Genomic DNA, 22,286 nt, shown 5'->3' with positions numbered 1-22,286 from the left:
TTTGGGGGAGGATGCTGGTCTCTGGGGCCAAGATTGCCCCTTGCCTTCTAACTCTGGCTGTCACCAGCCTGCCTCTCTGCCTCTGGTAGGGAGACTGGCTGATCTGCAGCTTGCTAGCTCTCCTTTGGTATTTGCTCAATCTTTTGTTATGTGAGCAGGCCAGGCTGCACCTTAGGGTTAGAGTTTTTCACAGTCAAGTTTTGTTTTCCTCTTTCTGGCTATCCCACAGTTTGGGTTGGTATCTCACATTAGGTCCCTTACATAAGCATGCAACCCATGCCTCCCTGTCCAGCCCACACTCGCTGGTGGCAGACACGAGCGTCTGGGCTAGTTCTCCGCTGGGAGTTGTGGTTAGGTGCATATTCTGGGATTTCTTTTTTCCTTCCCCTCCCAGTTATGTTGCCCTCTGAGATTCCAAAACTCCCCACAGACCCGCCAGTGAGAGGGTTTCCTGCTGTTTGGAAACTTCTCCTTCTTCAGGACTCCCTCCCCAGGTGAGGTCTCCATCCCTAACTCTTTGGTCTCTCTTTTTGTCTTTTATATTTTGCCCTACCTCCTTTCGAAGAGAATGGGCTGCCTTTCTGGGTGCCTGGTGTCCTCCGCCAGCATTCAGAAGTTGTTTTGTGCAAGTTGCTTAGCATTCAAATTGTCTTTGGATGAATCTGTGAGGGAGAGAGTGGTCTCCCCATCCTATTCCTCTGCCATCTTAGGACCGCCTCCACTAGTGAATTTTTATTCATTCCTCAAATCTCAGATCAAGTGTTACTTCTCTCTGTAGCATTCCTTACCTCCCACACCAAGAATGAGTGGAGCTAATAATTACAGATCACCTGTCCCTTTACAATGGATTATAATCTCTCTGCAAACAGGGACTGGGTTCTACTCATATTTGAAACCCAGTGACTACCACAAAAATACTCCATAAATACTGCTCAACAAATTGAGTGAGTAATGGTTAGATCTAGAAACTTTTCTAGGATAGATCAGCATCTTCTCCCCTTGTGCACACATTTCTGTCCAGAGCTAATCCAAAATACCTGATTTTGGCCCAGGTTAAATCCCAAATTAGAAGATCTCCTGGGAAACACTCTACGCTTTGGGTCATCCCAATGAATGATCATTTCTTAGAGGAAAGGTTCAATAGTCCCAGATTATCAATATTACTATATAATTCAGTTCAGTTCAGAACTATGTAATTACTCACTAGCTATTTACAAGACAGTGAACCAAAGGTGCCCAGAAAAAGTTTTAATGCAGAATAACTCCCTTCTAGGACTTAAAACTTTGGGTCTATCTGATTCATAAGATCTTCCCTAAGTTTCTCTGATTAAAACTAAAATCCACAGCCTTTTAATAAGGTTGGAGGGTATCAACTATCCCCTCTATCACAGTGCCCCAATCAGCCACGGCATACAGAATGTACAAAAACCTAATATTATTATAACAGAGAAAATATACTGTTACATATGTATATGAGCTAAGACAACAACATACAATAGTATTTGGCACTGACAGGCTGGTAAGGGCAAGGGCTGCTGAAAAGCTAAAATGCTTCCCTATTATATATATTTTACATTATATACTAGAGATTCTATTATTTTCCAATAGAGCTTAGAGATTCAAAATGCTGAGCAGGTTGTTGTTATCTGTTTTTGGAGTGGGGCAGGAGAAGATACAGAAGAAAAATAAGTAGAGACATAGACCAACAGGTGAAAAACTAAACAAAAGATGATTTCCCAAGAATATGCAGATTCAAAGGCTTTTACTTTCACAAAAAAGGAAACCCATTTTAGAACAGTATCTTTAAAAAACTTTTGCCTTGAATTGACATTTCCTCCTTTATAATATACAATCATAAGTCCCTACCAGACTATGATTTGAATACCTTCTTTCCTCTCAATAAATGAGAAATTCATTTTTTAAATAAATGAATAGCACATTTAAAAAAAAAAAGGAATATATCTGCTCCTTTAGAAGGAAAGAATGAAAACAAAGTGGAGCCAGCAACAGGTGTCCTATAGCTCAAGGCAGCAGGTCAGTGTGAAACACATTTCTTTTGTTCTGAGAAATAAGCAGGTCTCTGAAAGCATTCTTCTCTGGTCCTCTCCAGAGTCCCAGGAACTTCTAAGACTTAGTAGTTATCTGGTCTGCTTTCATTACTGAGCTTTAGCAACTGTGGCATAAATCACCTCAAGAATATTATTCTTGAAATAAACTGATGCAGTATCTCACAGACAGATTATTTTAAATTAAGCATCTACTTTATTAAGCAAGACTTAATAGGATAGGGTGGGGGAGGTCCTCCTTTTATTTTCCTCAGATGTATTTCCTGATCTAAACTTTCCAAAGATTCAGCAAGACACCAAACAGTTCATAAAATCATCGCCTTAACATGGATATCAGGAAGCAGCACAGTTGATTTGTACAAACTATGCTCACTTTCACTCAACAATTTAAAAAAATCCTAAAACTTAAAAAAAAACACAAAAATTTGTTTGATAAAGTCCAATGAAAATTTATAGTATCAAACTATATAACAATGGCATTGAAATACATACTGAAATGTAATTTCTACCTTAAGTTTTGCATAGCAGTTCTGTAGATGGTCCATATCGCTTCCCAGTTTCAGATTCTGTGTTTCCACATTTTCCTGAGCTAGAAGGTTCTTCCGCTGAAGTACAAGTAGCTCATTCATGCAATTTAAAACAGCAACTATATTTAATTCTCTCTTTGTCTCTTTACCTTTGGAGTCTTCATATAATGAAGGAAAACCGAAAGTAGTCAATTCCTAGTAGGAGAAAATGTTTTCCTAAAAGTTGGTTACTGACAACTTAGTAAATAAACAAAAGACAGAAATCTCTTCTGAGAAAGAAAACTATCCTGAGATACTTAAGAGAGTAGTACCTATGCCAAAGGACAAAGAATTAAGAGACCTGGGCTCTTTCAGCCTCTGCTCTACAATTACCTGTGATCTGGAGTAGGCACTTAGGTTTCTACATGTAAAATAAGGGTAAGACTCCCCCCTGGCGGAGCTCCTGGAGTGATGAGGAAGCCAACTGGCTCCAGACAAAAGCATTCAGCTGGTATCTAGACTAGATGGTCACCAAGGTTCTCTACAAATCTAATACACGTCCCGGGCCAATATGTAACATACGTGTGCTTGACAAGTTTACCATTCTTATGTACTATTATATAACATGATTTCTGTTATTTATTGCATCTTACAAAAAAAGTTACCTGATCAAGATATGAGATACTTTGCTCAATATTCTCTTCTGTGCAAAAGGCACTAAAATAACTGTGCACATTTTTTGATAAAGGTATTGAAGAACATAGCACTTGCTGTGAGTATAAACTTGATGGAGACATCTTTGTTTCTGAGGTATATTGAGAGATAGTTTTGCTTTCTGAAAGAATCAATAAAAGGCATTTACATAAATAACTTGCAAAGAATGTATGCAAAGCTAATAACATGATCTTTATTACCAAAGATTCTGAATTACAGAAATATTAAGTTTTTTCAAATTAGTTTTTCAAATATTAATTTTTTTCAAAACCAGTTTTTTCAAAGCTGGTTTCTGTACAAAAACTATATAATATTTTCCAAAAAATATACAATAAAGTGGTTACTCTTAGAAAGCATATTAAGTTGCAATATTCTATCTTAAAAATTAACAGTACTTTAGATTTATAAAACTGTTAGGCAAAACCTACTTGTCTATGCACTCAAACTTTATGTGATTAAAATAAATCAGAGAAATATACTGAAGTAGCCAGTTAATTTATTTCAAACGCAGAAAAATCTCCTCCTCAAGTAATCAACTATTCAGCCAAAGCACTTAACCCTACTAATTAGGTACAATTCTTAGCTCTCCCTTATGATTTTACTAAAGAAAGATGAAAATTATATATTTTACTCCTATTTATGTCTCTCTCTAGGTACACCTTCAATATTTATGGTAATTACAGTATCACTGAAAATTAACCTGCGCAATTACTGTTCTAGCTTCCAACCATTCTAAACTCTGTTACCTGAAGACAGACCTGGATCTGTAACAGTCATCCAATCTCCCATAGCAATCACCAGAGCCAGGATACCTGAGGAACCAATTCAGCAGTGACACATTCACCCCAACTGCTGTCAGTCTTCTATGTAGGCATTTCCTTAGAAAACAAATCATAGAATAAGAGCATCGAATTAAACATGTGAAAGCAAATATAAAGTCAATGTGTCAGAAATAGTCATATGTGCTTCAAACCAGAAGGATTCTGTACTACTCTCACGTACTATCATATAGAACACAGGAAAGCATAATAATAAAAACTCTGTGTTTGTGTGTGTGTGTAAGTTCAGTTCAGTAGTTGCTCAGTCATGTCCAACTCTTTGCAACTGCATGGACTGCAGCACACCAGGCCTCCCTGTCCATTAGCAACTCCCGGAGTTTACTCAAACTCATGTCCATTGAGTCGGTGATGCCATCCCACCATCTCATCCTCTGCCATCCCCTTCTCCTCCCACCTACAAACTTTCCCAGCATCAGGGTCTTTTCCAATGAGTCAGTTCTTCCCATCAGGTAGCCAAAGTATTGGAGTTTCAGCTTCACCATCAGTCCTTCCAATGAATATTCAGGACTGATTTCCTTTAGGATGGACTGGTTGGATTTCCTTGAAGTCCAAGGGACTCTCAAGTGTCTTCTCCAACACCACAGTTCAAGATTCCAGTTTGTGCTTCATCCAGCCCAGCGTTTCACATGATGTACTCTGCATGTAAGTTAAATAAGCAGGGTGACAATATACAGCCTTGACGTACTCCTTTCCTGATTTGGAACCAGACTGTTGTTCCATGTCTAGTTCTCACTGTTGCTTTCTGACCTCCATACAGATTTCTCAAGAGGCAGGTCAGGTGGTCTTGTAGGAATGGCAAACCACTTCAGTATTCTTGCCTTGAGAACCCCATGAACAGTATTAACAGTGTGTGTGTAAGGATCAAAGTTAAAAGGCTTCTCAAGTTATAGTAAGGTATTCACATTACTTCGCATATACAAAGTACATGATCTGACTCACAATATAAATCTAAGGTACAGAATTGTACTAGAATATTGGAGTGGGTTACCATTTCCCACTCCAGGGGATCTTCCCAACCTAGGGATCAAACCCGTGTCTCTTGCATCTCCTGCACTGGCAGGTGGATTCTTTACCACTGAGCCACCTGGAAAGCCCTAATAAGTATTTCCAAATTATATCCTTTAAAGCAAAATTCCTACTTTACTTTACTTCTTTGAAAAGAAAAAAATTTCTTGGCCAGCATTCCCATTTTTTGTTTGCAGTTTTTACTAACTATATTAGCAAAACTTTTAATTAATGTTGGGATGGATGCAGTGAAATGAATACTCCCATACACTGCTCTCCAGAAACATTAGATCAATTTATACTACTACCAGGCAATTTGACAATATATATCAAAGTCTTAACAATGAAAATAAATTTTGATCCAGAAATTCCACTTTCAAAACTTAATCCTAAAATAACATTTTCCACAAAGATTCACCAACATATTGTTCCTTATAATATGAAAAAGACAGAAATCACTTATATGTTCCACAGTAGGAGATTGGTTACATAATACATTTATATGCTGGAACACTGTGCATCCTTTAAACACAATCATTCAGAATTAGAGTGGCTAACAAATACACAAAAGGCAAGAAAGGTGTATGAATCAAGTAGACTAAGTATAAGAAACACATAAACTTTTTAGTCTACCATTCATACTTCTATTTTTCTACAGAGACAACAGAAGCAGTAAATATTTCTCCACCATAAAAAATTCAAGTGAAATTATAAATGGCAACTGGAAATTGATTTCAAGGTCAGGGACAGGAGAAGAGAGGTGAAGATGGGAGGCTAGCTGGAGAACACATGTCAACACTTTGGACAGCTGCTTCCCAGCCTCAAGAAACTGTGGCCAAGAGAGAAAGCAACTGTATTGGTACATCATTTCATTTTGAGAGATGTTGAGATGCTGGATTTCTCCATGAAATCTCCAAATAATATTAGCAGCTAATTACAAACATATGCAAGCTACCCTGTGCAAAGGCGGAATGGCTAGAAGGGGGAGATCAGAGCACCACACATTTTGATCTGCGAGGTGGTTACTTAGGTACACATATCAGTACAATTCGTCAAGTGGTACATTTAAGACCTGTGCACTTGACTGAACAGAAGTTATACCTCAAACACTACCATTTTTTAATAAGCCAAATAAAATGTGTCTTTAGGTCAGATCTGGACTGTAGATGGAGAGTTTTACCATACCACCTCTCTTTTGAATACTAAAGATGTGGGAGAATATTCACAATATGATGTTAAAGTGAGACGAAATCTTTCATTCATTCAGTAAAATTTTAACTGTGCTACTACATGCTAGCATGCTTTAAGGCATAGGGAAAGCCCTGCTCTCAGAAGTCCACATTCTGGTGGGATAGAAATAGATCAGAAGTGAGCAATAAATTACAGTAACTTCACATTCACTGTGATGAGAATAAGGAAAATAAAACACTAATCAGAGTATGGGGAGGGAATATCTGGATCAGTCAAGGAAGGCTGCACTGAGATGCTGATGTCTGAACTGAGACCTAAATGATACGGAATCATCAACCACAAAAAATAGCCAATGACCAGAGAAGCCCAGGTGGAGAAAACAGCACATACAAAAATCCAAGATGGAAAGAACTTGGTACATATGAAAAACATAAAAACAACCAGTATACCTGAAGCACAGTAACAGATGTACAAAGTTGGATTTCCTCTAAACTGCAATGAAAAGCTCTCAAAGCGGTTTAGGCAGGAAAGCAACATGATCCCCTTTAGGCTTTAAAAAATATCATTATGGCCACTCTGCCCTATGAGATTATAGGGGGGCAATAGTGGGCACTGAAGAAATCAAGCTACTGCAATAATTCAGGCAAGGAGACCAGAGTTACAGTATGTCTCTTCAGTGAAAGAAGAGACACATGGATAAATTAAGGATGTGTCCTGGAGACAGAACCTTCAGGATTTATAGATGGATTGAAACAAGGGCAAAAGAGAGATGACAATTCCTAGATCACACAGCAACATAAAATATATACTTATGCAATTCACAATTATGTGATATCACAAATCACAATTACATGATAAAATGTCACATATTATACACATAACATTATGATGTCACACATATACATAGAAGGTTTTCTAGTCTGGCACTGATCTTTTGCTATTTTGCCACTCATGTGTTTTGGGAAGAACACCTCGAACTCTTGTACTTTCCAATGACCTTAAATGGGTGTCCTCAGCAACAGGAAGAACAGGATGAGAGTTGAATCGGCACTGAGAAAGAAAAATGATCTCACTTTTGGTTTTCAGAAATAGTAGCTATAAGCAAAACAGAATCCAAGGGATAATAAACCCAACGATTCCAACCTGGCTCTGGTTTGGGTAAGTTTAACTTCTCTAAGTCCTAGTTTCCTCACTGGTAAATTGCCATTATCTTCCAAGGATTGAGATGATGCACATAAAATATTTATTTAGCAACTGCCTGGCATATGGGACACATGTAATTAGTATCAGTTGTTATCATTATCATCCCAACATGGATCTGGTTGGTATAAATGACAGGCTTCTAAAACCTATAACAAAATGCATTGCTGCTCTCAGTAAGACTTCAACATAAATCCTCAGAAGATCTGAGACACACCATTAGAAAACATAACACTGGCTCTAAGTGCATTTTCTCCTCATACAGAAAGATTATTAAACACCAAAATGCATCTACTACAATTGTTGTTGTTCAGTTGCTAACTCGTGTGCAACTCTTTGCAACCCCACGGACTACAGCACACCAGGCTTCCTTTTCCTCCACTATCTTCCGGAGTTTCCTCAAGTTCATGCCCATTGAGTCTATGATCTACTACATATCCACACTTTAAAACTGTAATTTAAGTCAGTTACTCTTAACTGTGTGTTTAGCTCTCCAATGTCTACAGGTTTCAACAGTAAATTGTTCCCTGTCCTGTTAAAAACAAAAACATAGATGCAAAATATTCAGGTCGTTAAATATCCAAAGTGAAAACCAAAACTATTCTATTCAATGAGGCACCAAATTAAGCACACCGAGGCTTGTGATAAAATGTCACCTAGCCAGTCTTTTCAAGAACAGAGACTACACATCAATATGCATCCTAAAAGAGAATAATTTATGCAAAGTATTCTATACTTGTCTCCTGAGAAACCTGTATGAGGGTCAAGAAGCAATAGAATCAGACATGGAACAACTGACTGGTTCAAAATTGGGAAAGGAGTACGTCAAGGCTGTATATTGTCATCTGCTTAGTTAAATTATATGCAGGGTGAGTTCAGTTCAGTCACTCAATCATGTCCGTATCTTTAGGACTCCATGGACTGCAGCACACCAGGCTACCCTATCAATCACCAATTCCCGGAGCTTACTCAAACTCACGTCCATCAAGTTGGTGATGCCATCCAACTATCTCATCCCTCCATCGCCCCCTTCTCCTCCCACCTTCAATCTTTCCAGCATCAGGGTCTTGTCCAATGAGACAGTTCTTCCCATCAGGTGGCCTAAGTATTGGAGTTTCAGCTTCACCATCAGTCCTTCCAATGAATATTCAGGACTGATTTCCTTTAGGATGGACTGGCTAGATCTCTTTGCAGTCCAAGGGACTCTCAGGAGTCTTCTCCAACATCACAGTTCAAAAGCATCAATCAGAACTAACCTTTCTTTATAGTCCAACTCTCACATCCATACATGACCACTGGAAAAACCATAGTTTTGTCTAGATGGACCTTAATTGGCAAAGTAATGTCTGCTTTTTAATATGCTGCCTAGGTTGATCATAGCTTTTCCTCCAAGGAACAAGCGTCTTTTAATTTCATGGCTGCAGTCACCATCTGCAGTGATTTTGGAGCAAAAAAAAATAAAGTCTGTCATGGTTTTCACTGTTTCCCCATTTATTTGCCATGAAGTGATGGGACAAGATACCATGATCCTAAGTTTTCTGAATGTTGAATTTTAAGCCAACTTTTTCACTCTCCTCTTTCACTTTCACCAAGAGGCTTTTTAGTTCTTCTTTGCTTTCTGCCATAAGGGTGGTGTCATCTGCCTATCTGAGGTTATTGATATCTTTGCTGGCAATCCTGATTCCAAAATGTGCTTCATCCAGCCCAGCATCTCTCATGATGTACTCTGCAAGTAAGTTAAATAAGCAGGGTGTCAATATACAGCCTTGACATACTCCTTTCCCAATTTGGAACCAGTCCATTGTTCCATGTATGGTTCTAACTGCTGCTTCTTGACCTGCACACAGATTTCTCAGGAGGCAGGTAAGGTGGTCTGGTATTCCCATCTCTTTCAGAATTGTCCACAGTTTATTGTGATCCACACAGTCAAAGGCTTTGGCATAGTCAATAAAGATGATGTTTTTCTGGAACTCACTTGCTTTTTCGATGAACCAGTGGATGTTGGCAAATTGTTCTCTGGTTCCTCTGCCTTTTCTAAATCCAGCTTGAACATCTGGAAGTTCACGATTCACATACTCTTGAAGTCTGGCTTGGAGATTTTGAGTATTAATTTGCTAACATGTGAGATGAGTTGTGCAGTAGTTTGAACATTCTTTGGCATTGCCTTTCTGTGGGATGGAATGAAAACTGACCTTTTCCAGTCCTGTGGCCACTGCTGAGTTTTCCAAATTTGCTAGCATATTGAGTGTAGCACTTTCACAGCATCATCTTTTAGGATTTGAAATAGCTCAACTGGAATTCCATTACTTCCACTAGCTTTGTTCGTAGTGACGCTTTCTAAGACTTCACATTCCAGGATGTCTGGCACTGGGTGAGTGATCACACCATTGTGATTATCTGGGTCAGGAAGATCTTTTTGTATAGTTTCTGTGTATTCTTGCCACCTCTTCTTAATATCTTCTGCTTCTGTTAGGTCCATCCCATTTCTGTCCTTTATTGTGCTCATCTTTGCATGAAATGTTCCCGTGGTATCTCTAATTTTCTTGAAGAGATCTCTAGTCTTCCCCATTCTATTGTTTTCCTCTATTTCTTTGCATTGATCACTGAGGAAGACTTTCTTATCTCTCCTCGCTATTCTTTGGAACTCTGCATTCAAATGGATATATCTTTCCTTTTCTCCTTTGCCTTTAGCTTCTCTTCTTTTCTAAGCTATTTGTAAGGACTCCTTAGACAACCATTTGCTTTTTTGCATTTCTTTTTCTTAGGGATGGCCTTGATCACTGCCTCCTATACAATGTCACAAATCTCCATCCGTATAGTTCAGGCACTCTATCAGACCTAATTCCTTGATTCTATTTGTTGCTTCAACTGTATAATCATAAGAGATTTAATTTAGGCCATACCTGAATGGTCTAGTGGTTTTCCCTATTTTCTTCAGTTTAAGTTTGAATTTAGCAATAAGGAGTTCATGATCTGAGCCAGAGTCAGCTCACGGTCTTGTTTTTGCTGACTGTATAGAGCTTCTCCATCTTTGGCTGCAAAGAATATAATCAACCTGATTTCGGTGTTGACCATCTGGTGATGTCCCTGTGCATAGTCTTCTCTTGTGGTGCTGGAAGAGGGTGTTTGCTATGACCAGTACATTCTCTTGGCAAAACTTAGCCTTTGCCCTGCTTCATTCTGTACTCCAAGGCCAAATTTGCCTGTTACTCCAATTATTTTTTTACTTCCTACTTTTGCATTCCAGTCCCCTATAATGAAAAGGACATCTTTTTTGTTTGTTAGTTTTAGAAGGTCCTGTAGGTCTTCATAGAACCATTCAACTTCAGCTTCTTCAGGATTACTGGTTGGGGCATAGACTTGAATTACTGTGATACTGAATGGTTTGTCTTGGAAATGAACAGAGATCATTCTGTTGTTTTTGAGATTGCACCCAAGTATGGCATTTCAGACTCTTTTGTTAACTATGATGGCTACTCCATTTCTTCTAAGGGATTCTTGCCACAGTAGTAAATACAATGGTCATCTGAGTTAAATTCACCCATTCCAGTCCATTTTAGTTCACTGATTCCTAAAATGTTGATGTTAACTCTTGCCATCTCCTGTTTGACCACTTCCAACTTACCTTGATTCATGGACCTAACATTCCAGGTTCCTATGCAATATTGCTCTTTACAGCATTGGACTTTACTTCCATCACCAGTCACATCCACAACTGGGTGTTGTTTTTGCTTTGGCTCCATCCTTCATTCTTTCTGGAGTTACTTCTTCACTGTTCTCCAGTAGCATACTGTGCACCTACCAACCTGTGGAGTGCATCTTTCAGTGTCCTATCTTTTTGCCTTTTCATACTGTTCATGGGGTTCTCAAGGCAAGAATACTGATGTTGTTTGCCATTCCCTTCTCCAGTGCTCCAGTGAACCACATTTTGTCAGACCTCTCCACCATCACCCATCTATCTTGGGTGGCCCTACACAGCATGGCTCATGGTTTTACTGAATTAGACAAGGCTGTGGTCCATGTAATCAGTTTGACTAGTTTTCTGTAATTGTGGTTTTCATTTTGTCTGATGGATAAGGATAAGAGGCTTATGAAAGTTTCCTGATGGGAAAGACTAACTGAGGGGGAAACTGCACCTTGTTCTGATGGGCGGTGCCATGCTCAGTAAATCTTTAATTCAATTATATGCAGAGTACATGTGAAATGCCAGGATGGATGAAGCACAAGCTGGAATCAAGATTGCCAGCAGAAATATTAACAACCTCAGATATGCAGATACCACCACCCTTATGGCAGAAAGCAAAAAGGAAGTAAAGAGCCTCTTGATGAAGGTGAAAGAAGAGAGTGAAAAAGTTGGCTTAAAACTCAACATTCAAAAAAGCAAAGATCATGGTATCCAATCCCATCACTTCATGGCAAACAGATGGAGAAACAATGGAAACAAGTGACAGACTTTATTTTTCTGGGCTCCAAAATCACTGCAAATGGTGACTGCAGCCATGAAATTAAGACACTCTGCTCCTTGGAAGAAAAGCTATGATCAACCTACACAGCATTTTAAAAAGCAGAACCATTACTTTGCCGACAAACGTCCATCTAGTCAAAGCTGTGGTTTTTCCAATAGTCATGTACGGATGTGAGAGTTGGACTCTAAAGAAAGTTGAGCACCAAAGAACTGATGCTTTTGAACCGTGGTGTTGGAGAAGACTCTTGAGAGTCCCTTGGACTGCAAGGAGATCCAACCAGTCCATCCTAAGGAAATCAGTCCTGAATATTCACTGGAAGGACTTTTGCTGAAGCTAAAACTCCAATACTCTGGCCACCTGATGTGAAGAACTGACTCACTGGAAAAGACCCTGATGTTGGGAAAGACTGAAGACAGCAGAAGGAGATGACAGAGGATGAGATAGTTGGATGACATCACTGACTCTATGGACATGAGTTTGAGCAATCTCTGGGAGTTGGTGTCAGACAGGTAAACCTGGCGTTCTGCAGTTCATGGGGTAGCAAAAAGTCTGACACGATTGAGCAACTGAAATGAACTGAATCTGTAACCCCCAATTCTCTTTATATAGCATGGATTAGAGTAGCTGCTTAAATTCCCAAAACCATGAGTGAATTTTATGAGCAAGACGTAAAGATTAAGAATTCAATATCTTGTGAAAGATACTTCATTCATTTAAGATGGATGGGAACAGTCATGAAATAAAGAAAAAAAATCTATAAAGTAACCCATAAATAAGAATTTTTTCTCCTATACATCAGAAAGACATAGTTTTGTTCCTTCCTAGTGAATAACATATATATAGGCACATAATAAACTTTAGCATTTCAAGTACTCCTCAATGTACATTCCAATAAATCTTCACAAGAGAAAAGCTTACTAACTGCAGTAAAATTGCAAACTTTAGTAAAAATGTTATCTCACTATTTCTGAAGAACTACTTTGGCATCCATCTATGTGCTATGGGCCCCAAGTACAATGCCATATACCTCAGTATAAAATAAGCAAGGGTAATCTGGTCTTTTCTGGGTGGATTATGCTGAAGTCAAGAATTATCAGGTAGCCACTTTTTAGGTCAGAATCCTGGCAGAAAATTGAGAAGCAGTGAGACAGCATATTAAAAAGCAGAGACATTACTTTGTCAACAAAGGTCTGTCTAGTCAAGGCTAGGTTTTTCCGGTAGTCATGAATGGATGTGAGAGGTGGACTATAAAGAAAGCTGAGTGCCCAAGAATTGATGCTTTTGAACTGTGGTGTTGGAGAAGACTCTTGAGAGTCCCTTGGACTTCAAGATCCAACCAGTCCATCCTAAAGGAAATCAGTCCTGGGTGTTCTTTGAAAGGACTGATGGTGAAGCTGAAACTCCAATACTTTGGCCACCTGATGTGAAGAGCTGACTCATTTGAAAAGACCCTGATGCTGGGAAAGATTGAGGGCAGGAAGAGAAGGGGATGACAGAGGATGAAATGGTTGGATGGCATCACCGACTCAATGGACATGGGTTTGGGTAAACTCCGGGAGCTGGTGATGAACAGGGATGTCTGGTGTGCTGTGGTTCATGGAGTTTCAAAGAGTTGGACACAACTGAGCGACTGAAGTGAACTGTACTGAGACAGTTGAACATAACGATTTATACTGTTTCTGAAAGAAAATAAGGATTTTAGTAAGTTTCCAAAAAGACATCTATCACTCTTCATGTCAAATTATTTTCTTTCATATGTATTTATCTATATTACAGATAGGAAGCTCGGCCTCAAGGGAGTCAACAGGACTGCGTGAGGTCACACTTGTAAGGGGTTGTGAAGTTCAGCTCAGCTGCTCAGTTGTGTCTGACTCTTGAAGCCTAGACACAAATCTCCACCTTTAAACTGGTGCTCCTCACTCTACCATTCAGTCATGCAACACCGTACACACAAATCCATCAAGTACTCTATGTTAAAAGGAGAATATAATTAAAGATTTTCATCAAGGTTCTTTAAAAGACTGAGTACCTCTAATTCATTTCAAATGATTCCACTCAGAACATACAATTCTTAAAGGATCTTACCTACTATTTAAGTTGAGGTACACTTCTAAACTTCTCCTCTGCTGTGCTACGAACAATAGCTTTTTACTCATTTATGAACACTTTGCTTTAAAAAGGCATAAAGACAATGCCTAGAAATGAGATCAGTTCCACAGAAAGTTTAATGAGGGTGGAAATAAGTCATTTTACCATTTATCCCTAAAATATTAAGACATAATCAAATACAAGTTTATGGATCTTTAGCAAGAACATTTGTGGTTCTAGGTTAATTACATGTGTTTTTTCAAATAGAAATGTTCCTTGCCTGGTTCTTCTTCCTTCTTCCCCAAAGACTCAGGGCTGCACAATATATATCAACCACTTATAGAATTTTGGGGTAGGCAGCCTGTAGGATACAGTCATTCCTGTATACACCTTTAGATTGTTCTGTTCCTTCAGAGTGGGCTATATTTAGTGACTACCTTCCAACAAACAGAATTTGCCTGCAGTACAAATTGGCTTTGATCCCTGGGTTGGGAAGATTCCCCTGGAGAAGGGAATGGCTACCCACTCCAGTGTTCTAGCCTAGGAAATCCAAAGGACAGAGGAGCCTGGCACACTACAGTCCACAGGGTCTCAAAGAGTCAGAAACGACTGAGCGACTAACACTTTCACACATTCACTCACTCAAGGTATCATGGATCCCTCTTTCTGGGGAAAGAAAGCTGTCATAGCTGTCCTGTTGCGAGCAGCCCCATGAAAGGCCAATGTGGCAAGGAACCAATGCCTCCAGCCAACAGTTAGTGAGGGCTCGAGGCCAGCCAGGAGCCATGCCGAGTGAGTCTGGAAGTAGATCCTCCCCAGTCAAGCCTTGAGATGCCTGCAGCCTTGGCCAACACCTACAGCAGCGTAGTGAGAGACCCTGGGCCAGAGTCACCCAGCTAAGTGGCACCCAGCTATGTGGCACCCAGATGGAAAAAAACTTGGAGACAAATGACTTATTTTAAGCTGTTAAATTCTGGAGTAATGTATTATGCAGCAATAGATAAACACTAGTTTATATACACATATATGTATTACATTTCTGAGTCCCTTCCATAATTATGTTTCCTACTGAAACATAACTAAAGTGATACCATGCACAACAAAAGCAACTCATCAGGTTTATGACAATGATACCATGCAGTATTACAACGAATCATTGCATATAATTTTAGCTCACTAGTTCATGAACTTCTAAACTAGGGTGGGAAATGTATTCATCTTTGTATCCAACAGCTCCTGAAACACAGCAGGTGCTCAAGCAGGCGTCCATAACATGAACCAAGTCCCACGTCTGGTACACTCACTTTGGCCTGTGAACGCCACTTTTGCTTTCTTCTTTCACCTGCCCCCAAACTAATATTTCTTCAAAGCCCAGCTCACCCACCATCATCCTGTTCACATAGTCCAAGGAACTCTATTCTCTGGGTCCTTCTAGTTTATTTCACTTTTCCCATCTAGACTCCTGAGTCACATTCTCCACTTCTGTACCCACCTCCCATTTTAGTAGAATAATCAACGAATACCCAAGTAAATAACTGATGATAAATTAGCATATTCATTCCAGCAAGCAAAAGTGGATAAACAAAAACAGCAATGGAAGAGAAGCACAAGATGTGAGTCCTTTAGAGAAAAGAACTACTCTTCATCATCTCCCAAATCTCTCCTAACACTTCTACCCACGGAAAGAGAGCTTGGCAGAAACCTAAGTGATGTTTTGATTACAAGATTTCCTTCACACAGTACACTATTTTAAGTGTTCTTTTCAAGTTCACTTGAAATTCAAACTTGAGAAGACACAACTGCCTACTTAATCAGAGTCCTAAGACAAACTTCAATCAAGGGTGAGAAAATATTGCTTTTTTCATTATACAAGAAGGTAGTAACATGATACTATCTGGGCTTCTAAACATTACACAGGATTTTCCACAAATAACCAACTAAAGTCTTTGCTAAAATCTCACAAAGTGAGAGCTACCCAACTTTGGGTTAAGAAAATAAAATTCTTAAAACGAAGTCTTTAAACATTAGTCCTTACAAATTCAGCCATAAAACTTTAGAATTTAGTTATCTGCATACTTTAATAAATGCTATTACTCTCAAAAACCAAATACTTTATGATTACTCAGAAAAATACAATGTCCTACTATGATTTTATTCCAAAGTAAACTATAGCTTTCAGTTCAATTATTAATACCTGTTACCTTACACAAAACTATTCAGATATGCATATCAGTACAGATAAATACTAAATTCAACTTCTTAGAATCTGCTTTTTACAAATTTAAAATCTAAATGATTTCATCTGAGTGGCATAATAGTATAGATCTCTCCACAGAAATAAATTCTTCTCCATAAATTAAATTTTAATATATATTTGAATGGCTGAAACTCAAAATTTGATATCCCTTTAATCACCCTCCCTGTTGCTGAGTTTGTGGCTCTGAGGACCTACAGTTGGGGACACAGTGCAAATACTGTGAGCCTCGCAGGCCTGGGGCAGACAGGTCATATCCTGACCAAGTCTCTCTCAGCTGGTTTCCTCACACAGAACAGGGCGATACTACCTACTTTGTAGGGTGGTTATGGGTATTTAGTGACATAAGTGGTAAAAACTAAGTACCAAATACCTAGGGAACTGATCTAACACACACATCAGGTGCTGTTCTCAATGCTTTAAAACCTTACGAAGGCAACCTTCACAACAACCCTGAGTCATCACATTATTTCCCCTTTCAGTGATAAGGGACATGAAGTACAGAAAAGCTAGGTAACTTGCCCAAGGTCACACAGCGGGCAAGTGGCAGAATCGGAGGCTACTGCCCACTCCACACTCCAGAGCCCAGGTTGCTGCTTCACAGATGAGAGGCCCAAGAACAGTATCTGCTACCACCACTCATTAGAGCATTTGGGCAAAACTGCACAAAATAGTGTGCAGACACAAACTGCAGGAAAATTTTTCATGTGTATCCTTTTGAGCTGAGGGATACAATTGCCATGAAGCTCCAAGTCAGAATCCTCCATTAGAAAGCTACCCTCTTAGCAGCTTAGGGAGCAGGAAGCTATACCAATCCCTTATAAACACCTTGACCCAGATACTGCTGCAGAATGAGAAACAGTACTTAAACACAGGGTCCAAAGTCAGACTACCTGGTTTCAAACTCAGTTCCAGCACTTACAAGGTAAGTGGCTCTGAACAGAAATCTCTGGACCTCATTTTCTTTATCTGCAAAAGGAGAGTAAAACCAATCTTTACCTCAAAGGATTATGATAAAAAATCCAAATTAAATAATTATAGTTAAGTAATAAACTTAGCTTTAAATTTACTTGATAACTTTATTAAATAAGTATATTCATGCAAAGGACTTAAAACAGGGTCCTGGGTATATGGTAAGTGCTCAATAAATGTTAGCTATTAGATATTTTACTAATTTGGAATATTTCCATGATATTTTATAAGTTAAAAAAAAAGGCTGCAGGACAATAACATGATCTTATTTGGTCTTTTTAAAAAAATCTAAAGAATGTTCAAACTACCATACAATTGTGCTCATTTCACATGCCAGCAAGGTCCTTCAAGGTAGGCTTCAACAGTTCGTGAACCGAGAACTTCTCGATGTATAAGCTGGATTTAGAAAAGACAGAGGAACCAGAGATCAAACTGCAAACATTCGTCATATTACAGAAAAAGCAAGGGAATTTAGGAAAAACACCTACTTCTGCTTCACTGATGAGGCTAAAGCTTTTGACTATGTGAATCACAACTAACTGAAAAACTTCTAAAGAGATGGGAATACCAGACCACCTTACCTGCCTCTTGAGAAACCTGCATGCGGGTCAGGAAGCAAGTTAGAGATGGACATGGAACAACAGACTGGTTCAAAATTGGGAAAGAAGTACATCAAGGCTGTACACTGTCACCCTGCTTATATAACTTCTATGCAGAGTACATCATGAGAAATGCCAGGCTGAATGAATCACAAGCTGGAATGAAGATTGCCAGCAGAAATATCAACAACCTCAGATACTCAGATGATACCACCCTAATGGCAGAAAGCAAAGAAGTAAAGAGCCTCTTGATGAAGGTGAAAGAGGAGAGTGAAAAAGTTGGCTTAAAACTCAACACTCAAAAAACTAAGATCATGGCATCTGGTCCCATCACTTCATGGCAAATAGATGGGATAAAAGTGGAAACAGTAGCAGATTTTATTTTCTTGGGCTCCAAAATCACTGCTGATGGTGACTGTAGCCACGAAATTAAAAAACACTTACTCCTTGGAAGAAAAGCCATGAAAAACCTAAATAGCATGCTAAAAAGCAGAGACATCACTTTGCCAACAAAGGCCCATAGAGTTAAAGCAAGGTATTTCCAGTAGTCATGTATGGATGTTGAGAGTTGGACCATAAAGAAGGTTGAGCACCAAAGAATTGATGCTTTTGAACTGTGGTGTTGGAGAAGACTCATCTTGAGAGTCCCTTGGACTACAAGGAGATCCAACCAGTCAATCCTAAAGGAAATCAACCCTGAATATTCACTAGAAGGACTGATGCTGAAGCTCCAATACTTTGGCCATCTGATGTGAAGAGCTGACTCATTGGAAAAGACCCTGAGGCTGGGAAAGACTGAAGGTAAAATAAAAGGAGAAGGAGATGACAGAGGATGAGATGGTTGGATGGACATGAGTTTGAGCAAACTCCAAGAGATAGTGAAGGACAGGGAAGCCTGGCGCATTACAGTCTATGGGGTTGCGATTGAAACAACAACAACGAATGTATATACACGTATAAGTTTTGCCCTGTGAAGTTTGTATAAGAACAGAAAAAATTAGAAGACAAGACCAAGACCAACCTGGGAGTAGAAAAGAGGACAAGGGCAGGACATCCATCCCCTTCACAATGTATTTTCACACACAAAGGTATTATGAGTAATCTCTTTTTTTGCGCCTTCCAAATTTTCTATAAGTGAATGTGTTTTTCATATAATGAGAAATAAAATCCACATTTTAAAAAGGCAATTACAGAGATAAGCAGAGAAAATGGGGGAGAGTAGCACCAAAACTCACCAAAACTAAAAGCAGAATGGCATGTGTGATAAAAAATATAAAACATTTATCTTCAGACTAATCAGTTAAGCTGCACTATCAACACACAAAGGCAAACGGCCCTGAAGGGCAAAAATTGATTAGAAATATACAAATGTCCTAGAGTTATTCAGACAGTCAATTATGTAAGTGAAACAGAACTTTACCAGAGGTCATTAGTTTGAAGTTTTAGATGGCAACCCAGCAGTCCACAAAAGTTTGAAATTCGTAAGTCTTTCTACTCATCAATTATGCTTCTAGGCATCTATTACCACATAGTCAATCATGCAACTTAGCAAGCATGACATATAAGAACACTGCTGACTACAGCTTTATTTTTAATGGCAAGAAATTGGAGAAAATTTAAATATTAATAAGGAGGGAATTCCCTGGCGGTCCAGTGGTTAGGACTCCATGCCTCCACTGCAGGGGGCCCTGATCTGGGAATTAAGATCCCACAAGCCCCATGACGCAGCCAAATGAATGAATGAATGAATGAATAAATATCAATAGAGAAACAGTTAAAAATCAATATATATGGTACAGTCAGAAGAAGGGGTACTCTGGGATTAATAAAGTGAAGTAGATTTGCATGTATAGTGTGAAAAAAAGTGATGAAAAACAAAAATATTTTGATTACCATTTTTTGCTAATTATCTAAATACATTTAGGAGAATAGTATGGAAACGTTGTGAACTGTTAGTAAGGACAGCCCTGGGGAATGGGATGCCTGGGTGTAGTGAGGCGTGGGCCAGTGTTTTCACTTCTACAGCACACCTTTACATAGCTGGATATTCCAGGGCATGTACTGTTCTGCAACATTTTTAGAGGCAGTGGATTTATGCACGGTTAGTGAGGCAATATGGATGCACTTTAACCCCAGACAGGAGCTCCCCTGCCTTTTAGGGGAAACATCAATGTAGACAAATGATAAATGCTCCCCCATCAATCAATGACACTTCCAGAACCTACCCCCTCCTCATGATCACATATACAAGTGAGCAACGGTGCTGCACCCTTCACACTGACCCTGGCCATGTCAGAGCGTGTCTGTGGGGAACCAGCCCACCAGGAAGGTCTGCCTTGCACTGATGTGAAAAGCAAAAACACAGAGTACTGGCTGGCCTGGCAAAGATGGACTCTTCCTCCTGATCAATTACAATCTAAACTCAGTAGGGAGAAAAAGAAGACAAAGGTTGACTTTGGTTTATAACTATTAATATTCTTCTTTAAAAAAATGCTCTTAATCTACCAACCTTCTAGGACTCAAGCAACTAGTACAGTGCATTTCTCTGCTTCAAGAGAGCAGCTCATGAAGTTAGACGGGTATGTCCTTAGAGTCTATGCCACACCATCTGGTATTTCATTATACAATGACTTATTACTCTTGTTTTCATCTGTGTTGGTCTTGGCTCTTCAGATAAGCTCATCTTTTTTAGGTGCTGGCACCTCAGGGAAGCCGCACAAGGTGCTGAAAGAGCACCAGACCAGAGTCAAGGGCCGCAGTTCCCAGAGCCACTTCCACAGGCACGACCCTGAGCAAGTCATCGTTTCTGTGGTCTTCAGTTACCACATCTGTAAAATTAGGGTTTTTAAAGACTTTTCAATTCTACTATCCATGATTTTTACATCTCTCATGGAACCTAATACAGAATCGAGTACAGCTATTTATATCAAAATTTTCTCACATTTTTAAGCAGAATATGCACACACTGTCTTCACAATCATCAAACAAGATTCTACTTAATTTTAAGAATAAAATAACTAAGTGTAAACCATTTATTTGAAACAAGTAAACTGAAATCCTTTTACATGTATTAAATGATTAAATTTCACAATAACCCAGTCAATTGCCCCTATCAGAGATGAGGAAACAGGTCCAGCAAGCTTTCTTACCCAAGGTCACACAGCTAGAATATGATGAAGTCAAGAAGCGAAGCATAACAGTCCAGCACATTTAACTACACACCCTCAGTTCAGTTCAGTTGCTCGGTTGTGTCCGACCCTTTGCGACTCCATGAACTGCAGCACGTCAGGCCTCCCTGTCCATCACCAACTTCCAGAATTCACCCAAACCCATGTCCATCGAGTCAGTGATGCCATCCAACCATCTCATCCTCTGTTGTCCCCTTCTCCTCCTGCCCTCAATCTTTCCCAGCATCAGGGTCTTTTCAAATGAGTCAGCTCTTCACATCAGGTGGCCAAAGTACTGGAGCTTCAGCCTCAACATCAGTCCTTCCAATGAACACCCAGGACTGATCTCTGCTAGGATAGACTGGTTGGATCTCCTTGCAGTCCAAGGAACTCTCAAGAGTCTTCTCCAACACCACAGTTCAAAAGCATCAATTCTTCGGTGCTCAGCTTTCTTTAGTCCAACTCTCATATCCTTGCATGACTACTGGAAAAACCGTAGCCTTGACTAGACAGACCTTTGTTGGCAAAGTAATGTCTCTGCTTTTTAAAATGCTGTCTAGGTTGGTCATAACTTTCCTTCCAAGGAGTAAGCGTCTTTTAATTTCATGGCTGCAGTCACCATGTGCAGTGATTTTGGAGCCCAAAAAATAAAGTCAGCCACTATTTCCACTGTTTCCCCATCTATTTGCCATGAAGTGATTGGACCGGATGCCATGATCTTAGTTTTCTGAATGTTGAGCTTTAAGCCAACTTTTTCACTCTCTTTCACTTTCATCAACTACACACCCTACACCCTACTATATTGTAGAAGAGGAAGGAATACACAAATAGTGAGTTGCTTTCTCAAATCTGACACATAGAGGTTCTTGCTTTCTACCACCTCCCCTTGAGACTAAATTATAATCCAACAGTATTATTCCAATTGAATAACTGTATAGAAGCAGACAAAATATTAAATAGCAATACAAAAAAATTTCTGAAAAACAATCTAGTGAATATATGGCTCTTTTCCAGGCTTTCTCTGAATGGCCATTCCTTTCTCTTTGTGCTTCCAGAACACTTTGCATTAACTCTGCAGTACAGAACCAACTGTAATAACACCTTCTCGCCCACCACCTAAGCTGCACTCCTGGCCAGCAGGCCTGTCAGCATATTGCTTGTACCCTTGCTTTGGTATGACAAATAGATGGGGAAACAATGGAAACAGTGAGAGACTTTT

General features: G+C 39.3%; 1 protein-coding gene across 15 annotated transcripts in view; it reads right to left on the bottom strand.

Annotated features, from left to right (window-relative positions):
- The window catches only part of LOC122676920 (SSX family member 2 interacting protein), a 55,429-nt gene that overhangs the window by 24,085 nt on the left and 9,058 nt on the right, over window positions 1–22,286 (bottom strand). For 10 of the 15 annotated variants that reach the window (XM_043876500.1, XM_043876504.1, XM_043876505.1 and 7 more), the window contains 3 exons: window positions 4,033–4,164; window positions 3,238–3,407; window positions 2,576–2,788 (listed from right to left, as the gene is read on the bottom strand). In XM_043876500.1, coding sequence (XP_043732435.1) covers window positions 2,576–2,788; window positions 3,238–3,407; window positions 4,033–4,075 — 426 coding nt within the window. In that variant the 5' untranslated portion in view covers window positions 4,076–4,164. Of the gene's footprint in view, window positions 1–2,575; window positions 2,789–3,237; window positions 3,408–4,032; window positions 4,165–7,318; window positions 7,372–22,286 lie in introns of all 15 variants that reach the window. The other 5 variants (XM_043876502.1, XM_043876513.1, XM_043876509.1 and 2 more) reach the window with 4 other exon arrangements.

Source organism: Cervus elaphus, chromosome 20 (genome assembly GCF_910594005.1).
Source record: "Cervus elaphus chromosome 20, mCerEla1.1, whole genome shotgun sequence".
NCBI classification, from domain to species: domain Eukaryota; kingdom Metazoa; phylum Chordata; class Mammalia; order Artiodactyla; family Cervidae; genus Cervus; species Cervus elaphus.
This window is presented reverse-complemented; position numbering and strand designations above follow the sequence as displayed.